Source organism: Monodelphis domestica, chromosome 6, assembly GCF_027887165.1.
Source record: "Monodelphis domestica isolate mMonDom1 chromosome 6, mMonDom1.pri, whole genome shotgun sequence".
NCBI classification, from domain to species: domain Eukaryota; kingdom Metazoa; phylum Chordata; class Mammalia; order Didelphimorphia; family Didelphidae; genus Monodelphis; species Monodelphis domestica.
This window is the reverse complement of record NC_077232.1, coordinates 40,642,973-40,663,351: the sequence shown is the minus strand read 5'-3', so window position 1 is coordinate 40,663,351 and position 20,379 is coordinate 40,642,973. Positions and strand designations below refer to the sequence as shown.

At 41.1% G+C, this 20,379-nt stretch overlaps 1 protein-coding gene across 1 annotated transcript in view; it reads right to left on the bottom strand.

The window, feature by feature from the left end:
- PAMR1 (peptidase domain containing associated with muscle regeneration 1) overlaps positions 1-20,379 on the bottom strand; it is a 113,018-nt gene that overhangs the window by 44,519 nt on the left and 48,120 nt on the right. Inside the window, exons 2-3 of the mRNA XM_056803783.1 lie at positions 10,954-11,068; positions 3,699-3,916 (exon numbers count right to left, since the gene is read on the bottom strand). Of these exons, the coding sequence (XP_056659761.1) occupies positions 3,699-3,916; positions 10,954-11,068 (333 nt within the window). The remainder of the gene's footprint in view (positions 1-3,698; positions 3,917-10,953; positions 11,069-20,379) is intronic.

Here is a 20,379-nt window from a genome sequence, read left to right as displayed (position 1 = left end):
AGCACCTTTATGTGTAGACCCTCTGCTAAGTGCTGGGAATTGAAATCAAAGCAAAAGATAACTCTCGAGGAACTCATGGTCGAATGGGAGAGACAACATGGAAACAGCTATGTACAAACAAGATATCGATCTCCCTATCACTTGTTATATATCTATAGTTATATAGATAATACCATATATAATCTATGACAGACAGACAGACAGACAGAGAGAGAGAGAGAGAGAGAGAGAGAGAGAGAGAGAGAGAGAGAGAGAGAGAGGGAGAGGGAGAGGGAGAGGGAGAGAGGGAGAGGGAGAGGGAGAGGGAGAGGGAGAGGGAGAGGGAGAGGGGGAGAGAGAGAGAGAGAGAGAGAGAGAGAGAGAGAGAGAGAGAGAGAGAGAGAGAGAGAGAGAGAGAGAGAGAGAGAGAGAGAGAGAGAGAGAGAGAGAGTGGCAGATAGCTGACACAGTGGATAGAAGTATGGACCTGGAGTCAGGAAGAACTGAGTTCAAATCTAGCCTCAGACAGTTACTACCTCTATGACCTTGGGCAAGTCACTTAATCCTGTTTGGCTCCTTTTTCTCAGATATAAAATGAGTTAAAGAAATGGCAAATCACTCCAGTATCTTTGTCAAGAAAATTCCAAATGGGCTTACAAAGAGTTAGACATGACTAAAATAACTGCCCAATAAAAATACATGATAAAATGGAGATAATCAACAGAAGGAAGGTTAGAGTTAAGGAGGTAGAAAAAAGTTCATAGAAGATGGAGTTTTAGCTAGAAAGATAGTAAAAGTAGGAGGCAGCGATAAGGAAAAAGAGAATTTCAGGCATAGGGAAAATGATCAGAATCAAGAGATGGAATATAGTGCGCAAGGACCAATAAGAAGACCAGTGTTACTGGATCACATGACTTATACAGGTAAGCAAAGTATAGGAAGAATGGAAAGGTAGGAAAGGGCTAGGTTATGGAGGGCTTTGGGTGCCAAACAGGATTGTGTATTTGGGTCTGGGGCCATTAGAGAGCCACTCACTGTGTTAGAGAAGAGTATTTTTTCAAGTAGGAGGATGATATGGTCAGATTCTGTCTTGGGAAAATTAGTTTGGTGCCAAATGGAGGAAAGGGAGAAGGAGACAATCTTTATTGAGTAGAGGATGATAGTGTTTTTTTTTACCTTTATCTTCTATCTTAGAATTGATATTGTGTGTTGATTCTAAGGAAGGAGATCAATAAAGAACAGACAATGGGGGTTGCCCAGGATCATACAGCTAGGAGGTGTCTAAGGCCAGATTTAAACTCGAGACATCCTGTCTCTAGATCCAGGTCTCAATTGACTGAGCAACCTGCCTACTTGAGCCCCAAATCTTAGAAAATCTTCAGAGCTGCTCATGTCAGGAGCCCTCTCATTGCTGCCTGTCCCCCAAGGAGCATCCCTCACCATGAAGTTATTGGACAGTGCTTTGTCCTCTTCCTAGACAGGGTGCTTCACATATGTCTCTAGGACTTCCTCTCAATCCACTGAGCCACCTACCTGACCCCAGGATCAAGTATTCCTTAATTTAAGCCTCTTAGACTCCTGACAATTTCATGGTCAATATGTGGTCCCCAAATCCTCTTTCAAAAAAAGGAGAATGCATAAAATCCCACTCTGCAAAAAAGTCCTCATGGATTTTTCAACCTTTTCGTAGAAGCCCAGAGCTCAAAAAGATGTCTCATAAGGGTTATGGTGGTCCTTCATGTATATTTCTTCCACTTTCTAGTTTCCTTTAGCTCATAGGCTATTGCTTATGAGAGGCCTTTTTTTGATCCCCTTAATTATTAGATCCCTCTCCATTCCAAACTATTAAGTATGTATTTATCTGTTCATTAATTATCTCCCAAATTGCTATCCCCCAAGAGAATGTCAGCTCCTGAAGGGCACAAATAACAAAGAAAGAACATATCTTTGTATCTGGATCCTGTGTCCCAGCATCATCCCTAGTACATAGCAAGCCCTTAATAAATTCTCCAATGCCAAATCCTTTTTGTTCACTTGTTTCTTTTGCTACAGTATTATGGTTCAAATTTATTTCCTAATCAAGAGAGATTTAGAACACTTTTATATATGTATTTATAACTTTGATTTCTTCATCTGAAAATTGCTTGTACATATCCTTTGACCACTTGTCCAATGGGGAATGACTAGTATTTTTATAAATTGGACTTAGTTCTTCATATATTTGAGATAAATTTGCTATAAAATATTTTCCTAGTTCGTTGTTTCCCTTCTAATCTTAGTTACATTAGTTTTGTTTGTACTAAACCTTTTTAATTTGATATAGTCAAAATTATTCATTTTACATATTATAATGTTCTCTAGTTCTCATTTGGGATCATAAATTCTTCCCTTCTCCATAGATCTGACAGGTATATTCCTCTGGTTTACTTATACTATCACCGTTTGTATTTAAATTATATACCTATCTTGACCTTATCTTGGTATATGGTGTCAAATTTATTTCTTAGAACAATCCAAGCAAGTAGAAGGTTCTCAAAACGGAGGGACAACTATTCCGAAAACTAAAATTTTGCCTTGTAAGCTCCAAAGTTCTATGGGACACATTTTAAGGACATTGGCAAGCTGGAGAATGTTCAGGACTGGGTAATCAGGACATCAAAGTGCTTCAAAGATCACCCAAGGAACAGGGATTGTCTAGCCTGGAGAAGAGAAGACATGGAGGGCTGTCACAGGGTAAAGGAATTAGATTTATTCATCTTGACCCAGATAGGCTGAACCACATGAGCAATGAGAAGCAGATGAATAGGTAATGTTGGTCTTGATGTAAAGAAAAACCTATTAATGATTAGAGCTGCATGAAAAGTGGACTGGGCTGTCTTTGAAGCTAGTCGATTTTGCCTCATGGAAGATCTTCAACTAAAAGATGGATAACCAGTGGCCAAGGATACTGTAGAAGGGATCATGGAATTAGATGGGCAATAAAGTCTCTTTCAACTCTCTTGTAACCCCTGAATCTCTCTAGAATGCTTTCCTTCCTCAGCCCTGCCTCCTGGCTTCCCTCAAATCTTAGCTCCAATCCCATCTTCTGCAGGGAGCATTTCTGAGTCCAAACATTTACTAGTGCTTTCCCTCTAAGATTACCTTCCATATACACTGATTATATCTTCCGAGTATAATTTCTTGTATATTATCTCCCCCACTAAAATGTGAGCTACTCAAGGGCAGAGATTGTGTGTTTCCCTATCATTATTCCCAGTATTTAGCACAATGCCTGGCACATACATAATGGATGTCTAATAAATGCTGGTTAACTGACATACTCTTCTCAAGGCTAAACATTCCCTATTCCTTTGATCCAGATGGTGAGGGATGGTGAAAGGAAAGGGGAGAAGAAGGGGAATATTCTGTGCTCTCCTGTCTTCCTCTTACTGAATTCACTGTCTGTGAAACCCTGTCAATGTGACCCCAAAGTGTGAGATGCTAGGTGGGACTTGTTTGAAGGCAGCGCTAATGGTGGGATCAATCAGCATTGGTTCTCAGGGAGCTTTTCCCTTTCACATATGAACCAAGCAATCACTTTCACTGCCTGCTTAGGTTGCTGTTGACAACACAGCATGGGAAGTTTTAATGAGGCTGAGCAGGAGGGAAGGAAGGTACTCAGGGAGGGATTTGTCTGGAGCATGACTATAAAATGCCACATTAGTTTTAATTCTCTTTACCTGTGATCTCTTCAAAGATGGCATGGAACCCATCAAAGTTCTTAGAGCCATCTGACTGGAAGAGGATGTGGAGGGAGGGCCCCGTGCTTTGGATGGGGGCTGGCCGCTCATTCCCACAGAAGCGTTTGATTATCCTGCTGTCACTGTTGTCCCCATCCCGGACCTCAACATAGTCATATTGGCACATATAGTCAAATTCCAGGCTCAGCATAACAAATCTGGAAGCAGAGACAAGAGGGAGAGACAACCACATTAGAGGCACCAACAAATGGAACCAAGGAATTCACAGGCTCATGAGATGGAGAGGTAATAGGGACCTTCATCATTAAGTCATCACAAGAAGATAGATTTGTCCATTAACAAGTATTTATTTATTTGTCACCTATGATGAGCTAGGCATTGCCTTAGTCCCTGGAACTCAAAATCAATAACAAACAGCCTCTACCCCCAAGAATCTGACATCCGCTTGAGGAAACAATACATACAATAAAGACAAAATAAATATGAGATGATTTCCTTTATCTCCAAGGAGTGGGAAGGTACTAGAAGGCAGGGAGGTCAGGAAAGTGTTTGAGATGAATCTTAGAAGAAATTCTAAGAGGTGGCGATAAGGGGAGAATGTTCAAAACAAAGGCAAGAGATGGACCTCCAGGATTATTTAGGCCAATGGCATCAACCTCAAATAGAAAAAAGAAACTGAACCCCACAAGAGAATCCTTACAGGCAGCAAAATCAACTCAGAAAACCACATATTAGCATTATCTATGTTCTATTGTATTTATGTTTATTTTATTAAATATTTTCCAATTACATTTTAATCTGGTTCAGATGAGGATGGAGTGGGGAGTGTTGGCACTTCTGACCCAGGCCAACCCATCCATTTTATAGTTGAAGGAACTGAAATCTCAAAGGTTAAAGATAAGTTTCTTAAGGTCACATAAGTACTAAGACAGGATTTGAACCTGAGTCCTTGGACTCCAAATCTAGTGTTCTTACTGCATGGTATTGCCTCTCCAAAAATTTCATCACGTTAGTGAAGAAAAATGAGGATGAGAGAGATGCCATGAGAACAAGAGTGGTGACTAGCAGTGGTGATCTGAGATCAAACCCAGCTTCTCTGACTCAAAATCCAGATCTCTTTTCATGCATTCTCAGAGATCAAAGAATCCCAATGTGGGAAGAGATATTGGAAACCATCAATCAAATACCTGCTCCTATGTATACCACCAGGGATTTCTCCATGGAATAAGATGGAGCCTGGTCATTGGGAATGGATGGGTCTAGAAGAAGACCCATCTATTTTACAGGTACACAAAGAAGAAACGTCATCTGGGGGTTGAGAGAGAGAGAGAGAGAGAGAGAGAGAGAGAGAGAGAGAGAGAGAGAGAGAGAGAGAGAGAGACAGGTGCTGGCCTGACAGAAGGCAGAAGCCTCTGTATCTGGAAGGCTTCCAGGCTGCCAGGATTCAAGATAGAAATTTTTAATGCCCTTCTCTTGAGGTTTCCAAGCATTCTTGGGGAACAGAGTGCATCAGTCACTAGTTGGAAAGCAAGGTCTTTCTGTAAGTATGTCTTCCATAGGGGATAAAAAGCATGGAAAACTTTAGTCTTTATTCAAGTCCCTCATGTTTCCAGAGGAAGAAATTTAAATGAAAAAGGGCAAAGGATTAGCACACAGTTTCCCCCTCTATCATTGAATCTTTTGACTTTCAAAATACATTGTTGTTTTACCTCTTATGTATGTAAAAGGAAAGTCCTATACAACATAACATCCACCCCAGCCTCTCAAGCACTGGGAGTGGTATGGAAAGAGATTCTGTATGGCTTCTGTCATTTTTTTGGCAAAGATATTGAAATGATTTTTCATTTCCTTCTCCAGATCATTATGCAAATGAGGAAACTGAGGCAAACAGAGTTCAGTGACTTGCCCAGGGTCATACAACTAATAAGTGTTTCAAGCTAATTTTGAACTCAAGGACTGGCACTCTATTTACTGTGCCACCTAGCTGCCTCATAAAGCAATTAGCATTTCTTTACCAAAAAGGGGCCTGATGAGCCACATCTGGAGGCCAATCCATTCCTCCATTCCCTAATGACTAATCATATTACCTGGTGATTATTCCCTCCTCCCAATAACGTAAAGGGAGGAGTGAAATAACACTCAACCTACCTCATTAAAATGTCTACCAATCAGGATTGGCTTGCCTTTGCCAGTGGAGGTTCAACTGATATACTATCAGATCAATCAGAAGGAATACCTAGGTTTAAAAGACCCTGTCCATCCTCACTCTTTCAAGTCTTTGGTCTTTGAGAGGTCCGTGACCCAATTTATTCATTACTGTCAACCTAATAAATCCATCATGTTCAAGTCCCTAACTTGTTGCTAAACTACAAGCATGACCTTTTGTCTAACAATATACCCACAGCTGCTCATAAAACAGTATCTTTCTCTGAAGAAGATTGGGTTTCAGTACCATTTCTACTCATTACAGTAAGAACCCAAGCCTTAGATTCTTCATTTGTAAAAAAAAAAAAAAGGCTCAAAAAGTATTATATAACGATCAGCTCTCATCACCTACATCTCCCAACATAGCAGCTCCCATCAAGCTCTCATTACCTTCACTACCTAAGATAGATGCTCCAATCACTTACAAAGTGCTTTCCTCATCACAGTGCTGTGATAAAGGGAACAAGTATTTCACTTAAATTAATTTCATTCCCAACTTAAGTGGCATCCATTCTCACACACAGCTACTAAGAATTAGAAGACCGAAACCCAAAAATCCTGTCTTCAAGGCCAATTTTTTTCCCATGATTCTATGTTGTCTCTATTCACAGAACCTTTCATCTCAACAAGACTATTAACCTCTACTAATCATCTTATGTAGCATCTTTTGTTTTCTTTGACTGTACAAAGCCAGTTGACAATAATTTCAATTTTTTTTTCGTGTGAAACTAGACAATTGGAGCATTAATGATATCAGGGGATTCAAAGTGATGGCTTGTGATGTGACTGGCTACATAGCCCAAAAGGGGGCAGATGGACAGTACTTTTTTGGGAGCATGATGGTGGTGGTGGTGGTGGTGGTCAGGGTAGGGAATATGGCTTACAAAAGAAAATATAAACTCTCAAAAAACTTAAACCATGTCTTACAACCAGCACCAAAAAAATCCCTCTCTCTGAAGGAGATTCCCTTCCCTTTGCTTAATTTTATTAACTGACTTTTTGCCTCCCAAGTAATGACTCTGATGTACTCTGTTCCTCAAGAATTCTGGGAAATCTTGAGAGGAGAGCATTAAAAGTCTCCTGAGATAGTTGCCTTCCTGAACAACGAGAACGACCCTGCCTGTTCCTCCTGGGATTTGGAGACACATTATCTACATAATCATCATGAGACTTAAGAGGTAGCTGGAGAAGCCACTAGGAATGCAAAGCATAGCAGGCCAGGTATTCCCCAGGCTTCCTGAGTTGTGCCACCAGCCTGGGAGGGGAGAGACCATTTATTACAAAACAAAAAATGGAGGTAAAGATTCTAGGAAAAATATAAACGGCCTTAGGAACCCAGAACACATGAATCAACCTGGGTCTGCTCTGCTCAGTCCCTGAAGGAGGTGCGGCTAGGGGAAGATTAATTTGCTGTTGGCAAGGGCTGACAATATTACAGTCCTTAATGAAGATGGAACGCTGCTCTCTCAGTTGCATATACACACAGAGAACTGGTTACCTATGTTTTGCAAGCATGGGTATTCTAGGTACTAAGTATTAGTTCCAAGGCAGAAAAGGGGGAAGGGCTAGGTAATTGAGGTTAAGTGACTTGTTCAGAGTCACACAGCTAGGAAGTGTCTGAGGTCAAATTGGAATCCAGGACCTCCTGTCTCTGGGATTTGCTCTCTATCAAATGAGTCATCCAGCTGCCCTTCCTACACCATTTTTTTTTTAGCTAACAGGAGCCAGTGTCTCCATGCCTTCAAGATCCTGAGCCTGGGACCAGGTTCTGCCTTACCCAATGAAAATGTATCTACCTGCATTCACCAGAGCCTAACATATTGCACATAGTAGGCACTTTAAAATGTTTCGTGATGGCCTGACAGGCTCATTTGAGAATATTCTATATATTGGGATCATACTTCTATATGATTAGACTGAACAATGGAAGGAGCATAGGATTTGAAGTCAAAAGACAAGGACTTCTCACATCCTGGAGAAGCTGTATCACAGGACCCCACTGGGTCTGTTCCTCAGCCTCTGAAGTGTGTGACATACTGAGGTGCAGCCTTTCATGTCTGCCCTTGTTATCACCTCACAAGTTCAACATCTGGGATTGTGGAGCAGCCCAACCCCCTGTAGCCTGAGCTGGATCCCTTCACCATACACAGCATCCCCCTCCACTCCCTGAGCACCTCTGCCACCCCTCCACTAGCTCAATACAGTGAAGAGCTGAGCAGCCCCAGACTGATGGCTGGGTGAGTGAAGGGGAACCATGGGATCAAAGTCTTAGGGAGAGGGGAAGACCTGGGATGGAAGGCAGCCAATCTGATTCTCCTTCATCTTGCAAATAAAGAAATAGAAGCTCAGAGAAGTAAGTGACATGTCCAAGATCACATAGTTAGGAAGTGACCAAGTCAAGGGTCAAACACAGCTCTTTTGCCTCTAAAGCCAATTCCCCCTTTTAGCTGCACCACGTTAACTGAATCTGCTTTGATTCGCTTTCTGCTTATTTCAAGACATGGACCATCAATCACCCTTCCTGGAGGGAACCCAGGAGATACATTCTTGCCCATATCTTGATGGAGAAAAGGCATTGGAAGAGTATACAATTCTATAGAAATATATCATCCTGCCCTAAGAAGTTAGAGACCTCGTGACTATGCTGCCAAGCCATGAGGAGTGACAAGAGGGAAGAGAGACAGACAGACAGACAGACAGACAGACAGAGAGACAGAGAGACAGATACAGAAACAGAGAGACAGTGAGACAGAGACAGAATGGGAGTGGGAGAAGAGGGGGAGAGAAACAGAATGAGAGCGACAGAGACAGACAGAGCAAGAGGTAGTGGGAATGGAAGGAGAGGGAGAGACAGAGAGACAGAGACAGAAACAGAGAGACAGTGAGACAGAGACAGAGTGGGAGTGAGAGGAGAAGGGGAGAGAAATAGAATGAGAGAGAGATAGACAACAGAGACAGACACAGAGAGCAAGAGGTAGTGGGAATGGAAGGAGAGGGAGAGACAGAGAGACAGAGACAGAAACAGAGAGACAGTGAGACAGAGACAGAGTGGGAGTGAGAGGAGAAGGGGAGAGAAATAGAATGAGAGAGAGATAGACAACAGAGACAGACACAGAGAGCAAGAGGTAGTGGGAATGGAAGGAGAGGGAGAGACAGAGAGACAGAGACAGAAACAGAGAGACAGTGAGACAGAGATAGAGAAACAGAGTGGGAGTGGGAGGAGAAGGGGAGAGAAATAGAATGAGAGAGAGATAGACAACAGAGACAGACACAGAGAGCAAGAGGTAGTGGGAATGGAAGGAGAGGGAGAGACAGAGAGACAGAGACAGAAACAGAGAGACAGTGAGACAGAGACAGAGTGGGAGTGAGAGGAGAAGGGGAGAGAAATAGAATGAGAGAGAGATAGACAACAGAGACAGACACAGAGAGCAAGAGGTAGTGGGAATGGAAGGAGAGGGAGAGACAGAGAGACAGAGACAGAAACAGAGAGACAGTGAGACAGAGATAGAGAAACAGAGTGGGAGTGGGAGGAGAAGGGGAGAGAAATAGAATGAGAGAGAGATAGACAACAGAGACAGACAGAGAGAGCAAGAGGTAGTGGGAATGGGAGGAGAGGGAGAGAGAAAGAAGGAATAACAGAAACAAATAGAGACAGGAACCCTCATTGCCTATCACTCTCTATTCCCCCCTTGTTGAGCGACAGGGAGAATGATGCTGAATGTGTATTTGTAAAGAATGAACTCTTCCAAGTGAGCCCTCATAGAATTGTGACACTGTGGGGAAGCTGGGCAACACAGTGGAATGAGAGTCAGGCACAGAGATGAGGTCTTGAGTTCAAATTTGAACTCAGACACTTCCTAGCTGTGTGACCCTGGGAAAGCCACTTAGCCCCCATTACCTAACCCTTACCACTCTTTTGCCTTGGAACATTCCAAGGCAGAAGGTAAGGGTTTAAAAAAAAAGAATTGTGACACTGGAGAGTATGACATATAGGCAAGTAGGTGCAATGGTGGATATGACCTTAGACCTTGAGTCAGGAGAATATAAGTTCAAACCTGGCCTCATCTAATTAAACTGTATGATCCTGGGCAAGTCATTTAACCTTCATCCAGCACGGCTTCCTGTTCTGTATCTGTAAAATAATAGCACCTAACTCTCAAAGTAATTATTATGAGGAGAAAATGAGACAATTTTGGTAAAGCACTTTGCAAACCTTAATGTGTTATGCAAATGATAGCTGTTCTCCTGATTACCGTTATTGTTAGTGAATAGACTATTGGACCTAAAGTCAAGAGGACCTGGATTTAAATATTGTTTCATATACTTATTAGTGACATGACCCGAAATAATTCATGTCATCTTTTCAAGCCTCAGTTTCCTCCTCTATCAAAAGGGTACAGTCATAACACTTTGCTGGTCTATTAAGTTAGAGGATGGCTGTAAACTGGTCTGCAAACCTTAAATGTCAGCTTATCTTTAACCTTTGAGATTTCAGCTCCTTCAACTATAAAATGGATGGGTTGGCCTGGGTCAGAAGTGCCAACACTCCCCCCTCAGCTATCTGTATTGGCAATATTGTAAGCATCATGAATGGTGGCTCCTTCCTTAATTTCTACTGTTTCCTTCCTTTGTCAATAAGCCTTTCATCTGTCTTCTTACGGACTGCATGATATATATTATCGCAGGTGGGAAGTTGGTCTCCATCTCTTTGGGGTTCCCACACCTCAGCTTTCTGGGGCAGGGGTTGGGACTGAGCCAAGTGAGTGAGAAAGTCCTCCAATCCGTGTCTGTTTTTCAAGACAAAAGCTGTTAACTACTGAAGATGGAGGACGGAGAGCAAGAAGAGTTGAAGGCATCACATAAGCCATACCATCATAGAGAACGAAAGGAGAATTCAATCCGTATTATCTTATTTAACTGCTAAGATCTCAGCTGGACTGTCTTTTCCTTGGGGGGACGAGGCTCGAAGGCCACTGTTTCCTTGTCCTTGGCAATGAATTCCTCCACAAATTTGCCCTCCACTCCATACCTAAGCTGGATGATGAATCCGGGCTTGGCATGAATGGTCCACTCACAGTGAGCATTCAGGGGATAACTTTCGAGTAGAATCTGTCCTTTGGGAACCCGAAGAACTTGGCCACACCCTGGAAAGAGAAAGCAAAAAATGTATAAGGTAATAAGCCATAAGCAAGTGATTTGTAAGAAAGCAGATTAGAATGGGGGAGAGAAATAGGGTCCTCATCATTCATATTGGTCTAAAATTTGGGGCTTAAGAAGCTCCTTCCTTGGGGGCAGCTGGGTGGCTCTGTGGATTGAGAACCAAGCCTAGAGATGAAAAGTTCTGGGTTCAAATCTGGTCTCACACACTGCCTAACTGAGTGACTCTGGAAAAATCACTTAACCCCCATTGCTTAGCCCTTACCACTCTTCTGCCTTGGAACCGATGCACAGTATTGATTATAAAACAGAAGTAAGGTTTAAAAAAATTCCTCTCTTTCAATGTCACTGAGAGATAGGTAGTGCAAAAATTAAGAACTTTTTTGAGCCTCAGTTTCCCTGTCTGCAAGATGGGAATGAATGACTTGTCCAAAGTCATAGACAGAGCTGATAAATGGGATCCTATGATTTGAAGCTATAACCTCAAAGATTATTTAATCCAGTCTTCTTGTTTTACAGATAATGGAACTAATTAAGGCTTAAGGAGGGTAAGTAACTTGACCAAAGTCATCCAGCTACTAAGTGGAAGATTTAGATATTTATTTTCAATATACTTTTAAGTTTAATCTGCATTGTTAACATTTTCTCCATCACTTTTTTAAAGTCCTTACCTCCTGTCTTAGAATCAATACAAGTATGGGCTCCAAGGCAAAAGAGCAGTGAGGGCTAGGCAGTTGGGGTTAAGTGGCTTGCCCAGGATTGCACAAATAGGACAGATCCGAGGCCAAATTCAAACCCAGGACCTCCTGTCTCCAAGCCTGGCTTTCTATCCACAGATCCACCTAGCCGCCCTTCTTCATCACTTTCTTAAATCCAATCCGTAGACAAAACAATAAGTCAAACCCTGATTTATAGCCTTTACCAATTTGTGAGATGAAAATACTAACAAAGAAATGTACCAATATGCTGGAATGGGTTCAAACTGGCCCCAGCATGCCCTGACTGAAGTTGTCCCAAAGATGCTTTCCAAGAACTATAGAAAATGAGCTTACGTCCTACTAAAAGTGGTTATTTTATCCAACTATGCAACAGTTCTCAGTACATTCAATATAAAAGACTATAGCAAGATAGAGACTTGTCAGAGAACTGTTTTCACTTGAAGCCCATTCAAAGAAGTGAGAGGAAGAAGACTGATAATAGCTATTTCTATTTATGTAGTGCTTGAAAGTTCTCCGAGTAGTTGGCCTTCATTATCCTAGAGTGGTTAGAGTACCAGATCTAAAATAATAAAGTCATAAAGACAATTTTGCATCATGCCTCAAGTAGTTCCTAGTTTGATCAGATACTTCAAATTGTTTAACTGTCAAAGTTTCAATTTCTTTTCTGTAAAATGGGGATTGGTAATATTTCCCTTGAGTGGTTCTCATGAGGATCAGAGGAGATCATGGAGATAAGTTACTGGGCAAATTTTCAAGTTCTAGATGTCAGAGAACCTCTGAATTATGGTATAGTATATAGAGTGAGTCAGGAAGTGCTGGGCTGAGGACCCATCTGAAATATCCCTAGAGCTTTGCACTGTGACTGGCACATAATAGCCATCCAACACATGTTTGTTGATTGACTAACAAACTCTTCATGGCTAGTCTATAAAATGAAGGGGTTGGATTTAATAGGTCCCTTCCAGCTCAAAAGATTTATATGTTATATGGCAAAACCCTGTCTATGTGCCATCTCCTTTGGTCTCCCCAAGAATGCTGGGGGGAGGTATGATTATTATCTCTCATCTCATGATTCCTCTTTTTACAGAAGATGAGAGCCAGAGAAATAGAATTCTTTGTCCAAAGCCACACAAAACTCATACAATTCAGGGGCTAGAACCCAGGTCCCCCAAGTGCTTATTGCTCAGGACTTGGATGAGGGTAGTGAGCTTCACTTGGGATTTTGTGAACCAGCCAATACCACTTCTGATACATGCACAGAAGCAGCACGCTTTCCCATCCCAGGGGACAGGCTTGAGTGAACCTCCTCATTAAAACCAAAACTCATTTTCATTCCTCTCCCTGGACAAGTCACATTCATCATTCCTCCCCTGACTGTTGTGGGGCTTGTGAAATGCGATGCCACATGAGGGACAAAGCAAAAAAAATGGTCCTTAGACACGTTTGGATCCCTTAGAAGTTGGCAGCTCCACCAGAACCCATATCCACAAACCCCTGCTCCCTCTACAAACCTACTAGAAATGGGGACAAGGGAAAAGAGAGTTGGACTTGGAGTCAAAGGACCAAGGGACAAATCCTGGTGCTTCTACTTCCTTCCCATGTAACTTGGGGGAGCCTACTTATCCCTGAGGGCCTCAGTTTCCTCATCTGTAAAATAGAGAGGTTGGGCTAAATGACCTTTGATGTACCCTTTCTGACTGATATTCATTTTTTTCTATGAGTTATGGGTATGTCCTTTTTTGGACCTTCAATATCCAAGACCAAATCACCCAGAAACCTCTCTGGTCCCCCAAATTCAGGAATTGTAGAAGGAAGTCCCAGCTATGCCTCCTTGACAGAATTGTGCAAGCTTTGCTCAGGTCCAAGGCTACTTTGCAGATTTGGGGACCTCCAGACTTTCACTATACTGGCCTCCCCAATGTCTGAGGAAATATTGGGGAGTGAATTTCATAGCATCATAGCTTCTGAGACAGAAGCTCCCCTCCCCTCATTCTTTTTTTTTAACCCTTACTTTCTGTCCCAGTAACAGTTCTAACAGCAAGGGCTAATCAAACAGAGTTAAGTGACTTGCTCACAGTCACACAGCTAGGAAGTTCCTGAGACCAGAGTTGAATCCAAGGCCTCCCGACTCCAGAAAAAGGTACTTTATCTACTGGACCACCTAGCTGCCCCACCTCCTTTCATTCTTTTTTTTTTTAACCCTTACCTTCTGTCTTAGAATCAATGCTATATATTGGTTCTAAGGCAGAAGCACCTCCTTTCATTCTTACAAATTAGTCCCAGAGACTTAACGTAACCCATCCACTTCAATTAAATGAGCATTGAGTTGGTGCTTGTTTTATCCAGCTCTGTATGAGGGGCTGGGGATACATGGATGAAAAGGAAACCATCCTACCAGCTGTGCTTGGAAGGAAGCTTGGACTTAATTGAGAAGAGGTTGAAAGGCAGAAATTCCAGGCATGGGGACAGACTGGGAAATGGTATAGAGGTGAGAGATAGGATGCTATGTGTGGGGAACAGCACATATCCTAGTTTAATTGGATTATCCAGTATGTGAGGGAAACAGTCTGAAAAGATGTTGGAGATAACTTAGGAAGGGTATGAAAAGCTCCACTGGTATATTTGCCTTACCCTAGAGACAAACAGAAGTAAGTCATATTTTGAGCACTGGGCTTGGAATTGGGAAGACTCACTTTCAGAAGTTCAAGTATGGCCTCAGACACTCACTAGCTGTGTGACCCTGGGCATGTCACTTAACTCTGTTTGCCTCAATTTCCTTATCTGGAAAATGAGCTGGAAAAGGAAATGACAAACCATTCCAGTATCTTTGCCAAGAAATTCCCAAATTGGATCACAGTCAGATATAAACAAAAATGACTGAACAACAAGAAGGGACCATTGATTGTTACTAAATTTTCTTGTGCAGGAGAATGATATACTCAGCTCTATGCTTTAAAAATATTTGGTAATCATGAAGAATGGATAGGAAAGAAGAGAGAATGGAAGCAAGACCAATTAGATGGTTTTTGTGAAAGACCAAGCAAGAGAGGGTGAGGCAAAGATATAGATAAAAGTTTGACATCAAGCCAAAAGTGAATGGGTTGGTGGATTCCCTTGTGCTAGAAATGTTTAAGAAGAGCTCAGCAAGAGAACATTGTACACAGAGGTTGAATGTACTGAACTTCTCTACTGGCAGCAATACAATGATCCAGGACAATTCTGAGGGACTTATGAGAAAGATGCTATCCACATCCAGAGAAAGAACTGTGGGAGCAGAAACACAGAAGAAAAACAACTGCTTGATCACATGGGTCGATGGGGATATGATTGGGGATGTAGACTCTAAGTGATCACCCTGGTACAAATATCAATAATATGGAAATAGGTTTTGATCAATGACACAGGTAAAATCCAGTGGAATTGCTCATTGACTATGGGAGGGGGTTGGGAGGAGGGGAAGGAAGGAACATGAATCATGGAACCATGGAAAATATTCTTAATTAATTAATTAAATAAAAATTTTAAATTAAAAAAAAGAAGAGCACAGGCAGTTATCTATTAAGTATGTCATCATAGGAATCATGTGAAGTATGTGTTGAACTCACTGGCCACTGAGGTCCCTTCCAACTAAATTCTGTGATAGGGCAGGGGCTATGAAAATAGAAAGAAGGGAACAGATGATAGCCACTATGGGAGTAGACTCTCCAAATGCAACAGCTATTGGACATGGGAGATGAAGGAGAGTAAGGAGTTGAAGATGGCACAAAGCTTGAGAACCTGGATGAATGGAAGCATGGGATGAGGTGGCAGCAGAGGGTCAGTCAAACCTAAGCCAATCTGGAACCTACCCTTCACCACTGACCATGCCCATGTCATTAAGATGCAGCCTTGATTCTGGAGCCTACCACAATCCTCCTTCCCACACTGAAGGGGAGGGAAAACCTGGCCCCAGGATTTGTAGCAGCCTCCAAGCAGTCTGAAACAAAGAAGCTACTTCTTGGAAATGTGCTGGATTCAAGAGGGTATTGGATGGTATAGTCCACGAGGTGTGTGGAGGGGGGCGGATTCACTCAGAAAACTCCTTTTTATTTTTATTTTGGACAATGGGGCTTCTTTAGTTCTGTTTGCACCCTCCTCCACTCCTCAAGGGACGGGAAAGGTCAGGAGTCTGGGGAGCCCTGAACATGGAGGGGGAGGGCATCCTAACCACCTTTCTGTTGAGAGCTGAACAGTGAAAACAGCCTGTGTGTCCTTGCCAAGGAAGTACCAGTGGCCAACCAAGCAGGTGGTCCTGGGTCTGAAGGGAACTCTTGGATTTGTGCCTTGGAAGGACATGCTCAGATTTACTAATGATCTCTTGCTTTAGAAAGGGGAGAGGCTTGCTGGAGTGAGAAGGACAAGCTCCCCTTGCTCTTACATCCTGTGCACATCCTCTATTCCCAAGGAAGAGGGATAGCCCGACATCTTCCCTCCCCCATACAAATTAAAAAGTGTTCATCCCAGCTCTCTTTCCAAGACAACTATAAGTGCTGGAAAGTTTCCCAACACAAGTTTACACCCACAGCAGTCAGCAAGATTTCAACTCTCTTCCTTTGGGTGGAAAAAAGAAGACAGAGAGACACAACACACTTCTGCAGAGTATTTTTACATCTTTCTTCTCAAAAAGAAAATGGGAAAAAGCCCACAACCCCCAGGAATTTTAAAAAAAGAAAACCAGTTAGACTGAGTGGAATTAGAAGAGGAAAGAAAAAGTCAGCCTTATTCCTTGGGTTTTTCCCCTGATCTAGGAGTTCCTTCCAGTAAGACATAAAGGAACAAAGCTTGAATTCTACAACCCTGCAAGTCTTGGGGCCACTTTATGTTAGGGAGAGACTAGCTCAAGCATTTATTAAGCACCTGCTTCCATAGACACAAAGACAAAAACTGAGTTTACATCCTACCAGGGGTGGAGTAGGGAGTGGAACCTGACATTCATGCCTGGGAAAATCGGATCCGTCCTAAGACATGCTAGCCCAAGAATGGGGGACAAAGATAAGGGAGCTGTCCAGGAGCCCTGACTACTGATGGAGACTAAGAAAGCAATAGGAAGGTGGGGAACAGGCTAAAAGCTTCAAGCATCCCGCGAGTCCAGTCCAGTCCAGTCTGCCAAGGAGTGGCATGTCCTCCCCTTCCAGAGACAAGCTAAAATGCCTTACCATGGAGGCCATGGACTTGACTTAACACTGTCTGCTAGGAAACGCAAACTGAAAAGGAGATGCTGACAGAGATAATGGGCAGCGAGGTGGTGTAGTGGGTAGTGCTAGGCTTGAAGGCAGAAGATTCATCTTCCTGAGTTCAAATATGGCCTGAGAACATTTATTAGCTGTGTGACCCTGAACAAGTCAATAAACCCTGTTCCCCTCAGGTTATTTTTTTATTTATTTGTAAAATGAGTTGGAAAAGGAAATAGCAAACCATTCTAGTATCTTTGCCAGGAAAACTCCAAGTTTTAAAGGTTTGGACTTGACTGAAATGACTCCACAACAACAGATAATAACCTACCACTTCGCCAGCAGGGATGTCTAGACCTACAACTTTAGCCTTTGTGAAACTAAAATGATGTTTTTTCTTCCCCTGTTGAATTTAACCATTTCAACTAAATTGACCTAACAGGCTGACAAAGGTTTTTTTGTTGTTTTTTGTTTGTTTCTTTTTTTTTAAACCCTTACCTTCCGTCTTGGAGTCAATACTGTGTATTGGTTCCAAGGCAGAAGAGTGGTAAGGGCTAGGCAGTGGGGGTCAAGTGACTTGCCCAGGGTCACCCAGCTAGGAAGTGTCTGAGGCCAGATTTGAACCTAGGACCTCCCATCTCTAGGCCTGACTCTCAATCCACTGAGCTACCCAGCTGCCCCATGCTTGTTTGTTTCTAATAGCATTTGAACAGTTGGACTCATGGATTGTCTAAGTGGAGACATTAGCTAGATCTCAAACTGGGATCATTTCAGTAGCTTGAAACATACCTACGTTTGTGACTTGAAGCAAGTCATTCTTTCAATTTAATTCTATTCAACAAGCATTTATTAAGTATTTACTGTGTATAGCAGGCACTGTGCTAGTTTAGTGATTCCAAGATACAAATAAAATAGTCCCTATTCTCAAGGAGCAAATATTCTTCTAAGAAAATAACAATAATAATAGTTAGTACTATATAGTGCTCTAAGTTTTACAAAGCATTTTATAAATATAAATAAAATAATATAGATTTAAATATATTATAAATACATCATAACATAAATATTATTTTATAAGTAAAAATATTTATGCCCCAACAACTCTGTGAAGTGAGTACTATGATTATTACTAAATTATAAGTAAGGAAACTGAGGGTAAGGGTCACATAGCAAGTAACTGAGGCCAGGTTTGAATTTAGGGCTTCCTGACTTGAAGTTAATTAGACCACCTAGTTACCTCTGAATATTAATTAAAAATAACACTTATAATAGCTAATACTTAAATATTACTCTAAAATTTGCAAAGTATTTTACATAAAAAGGTATCCCTTCCACATTGCAGAGTTAGAGAAGCTGGAAAATCATCGTAAAATTTGTTGACCTTCCCTTCATGCCAGAGAAGGTCTGATTTTTTCTCTCTTCCTTTTTATGTGATATTTACAATAAGAGAAATTATGTAAGCTTATGGTATTAAAAGATAAAATACGTTGATATTATGTAACTCTACACATAAATTTCATGCATTTCTGAGTTTCGAAACTTTTTCTGTGTCATCTGCTGGCCTTCACATGTCATCTGTAGCTTCTGGAAAATGCCCCCCACCAGTCTGCCAGAGGGGTACTGTTATTATTCCTACTTCGTAGATGAAGAAATTGAATCCTAGAGAGATGAATTAACTTACCCAGGGTCACATAGATAATACATACCCAAGGCAGAATTCAAACTCAGATCTTCTATACTCTAAATCTGAGTATCTAGTTCATAAAACATACAACAAAGGAGCCTAGATTTGGAGTAACAAGTGACTGGTCACTCCATCCAATGTCCCTCCCCTCAATTTACAAAGGAGGAAAAAGGTCCAGAGAGACTGTCTTGCTCAAAGTCACATAGGTTGTAAATAAATGGTGGAGAGACAACTTGAACCAAAGTGCTCTAACTTCAAATTCAGTTCCATACCATTCTGCAGCTCAGCTTACAAAGATGAGCTCTACCATAAAGACTCTCCCATGTAACACATAGGAATGTCAAGAGGGAGAAAGCTAAAAAATGCAGGAGTGGTGCTTAAGCTTCTCTTTAATGAGATCCATTCTAGATACAAGTGACTACCTGGGCAAAGTTTTGGAGGTAGGAAATGGAACTGCTACTTGGTTTATTTAAATAGAAGTAAATGAAAATGGAGGAGGAATAATATGAAACAAAACTAAGAATATGGTCAGGAATTAGATTATTTTCAGTAAATGAACATATTAATTGCCTACTATGTACTGGGCATCAGACTAAGGGCTTTCCATGCCAGTTTGAGAATTTTGTATTTTATCCTGGAATAGTCACTGAAGGTTGGGGACCAGGGGAAGTGATATGATCAGATGTGAGTCTTTTAAAATTAATTAATTAATTAACTTGTTTGTTAACATTTACACTCGCCATAAAATTCCTTTGAGTTTATCTGTGAAACACATAAACTGTATGAACATAAATAAAGAACACTTTTTCTATGAATAAAGTCAGATAATTAAAGAAATTAAGTAATTGGAGAAATATTAATATTAATTATTCATGGGGACAGAACCAATACAATTAAAATGATCTTAGTATGTTTAAATTCATATATTTAGATTACATAAATAGAATTAAGACAATCCTACCTAAACTAATATACATATTCAATGCCATCTCAATTAAATTACCAAAAAATCATTTCTTTGAACTAGAAAACATAATAACAAAATTCATTTGGAAAAACAGGAATACCAAAGTAATTAATAAAATATGTAAAAGAAGGAAGTTTAGTACTATCAGATTTTGAACTATATTATAAAGCAGTAATGATTAAAACGATGTGATACTAAGAAATGGAAAAGTAGATCACTGGAAACAGAACACACATAAAACAAACAGTTGTAAAAGATTATAGTAGTAACCCTGTGTTTGACAAAAGTAAAGATCCAAGTTTTGAAAATAAGAGTCCACTATTTAATAAAAATTGTTGGGAAATCTGGAAAGCCATCTGGCAGAAACTAGATATAGACCAGTATCTTACACCATTTACCAAGATAAGATCAAAATGAATGCAGGTGTGGGTTTTAGAAATACTGATTTGGAAATGTGTTTAAGTATGGTAGTTTGAACAGAGAGAGGAATTAATGACAGTCATCTATGAAGAGGAGATAAAAATAGTCCAGGAAGGAGCTAGTCATCCTACCTCCTAAACTTTCTGACTGCTTAAAACTCATCAGGAATAGTGGGGTGGAAAGAATATTCTCCCCTATTCCCTTTTTCCTTGACTAGAATGTTTAACTACTATCCACTTTGAAGGAGATAACATTTACAACTCTGCTTCCTCTGATGAGATGGAATACCACCAGACCT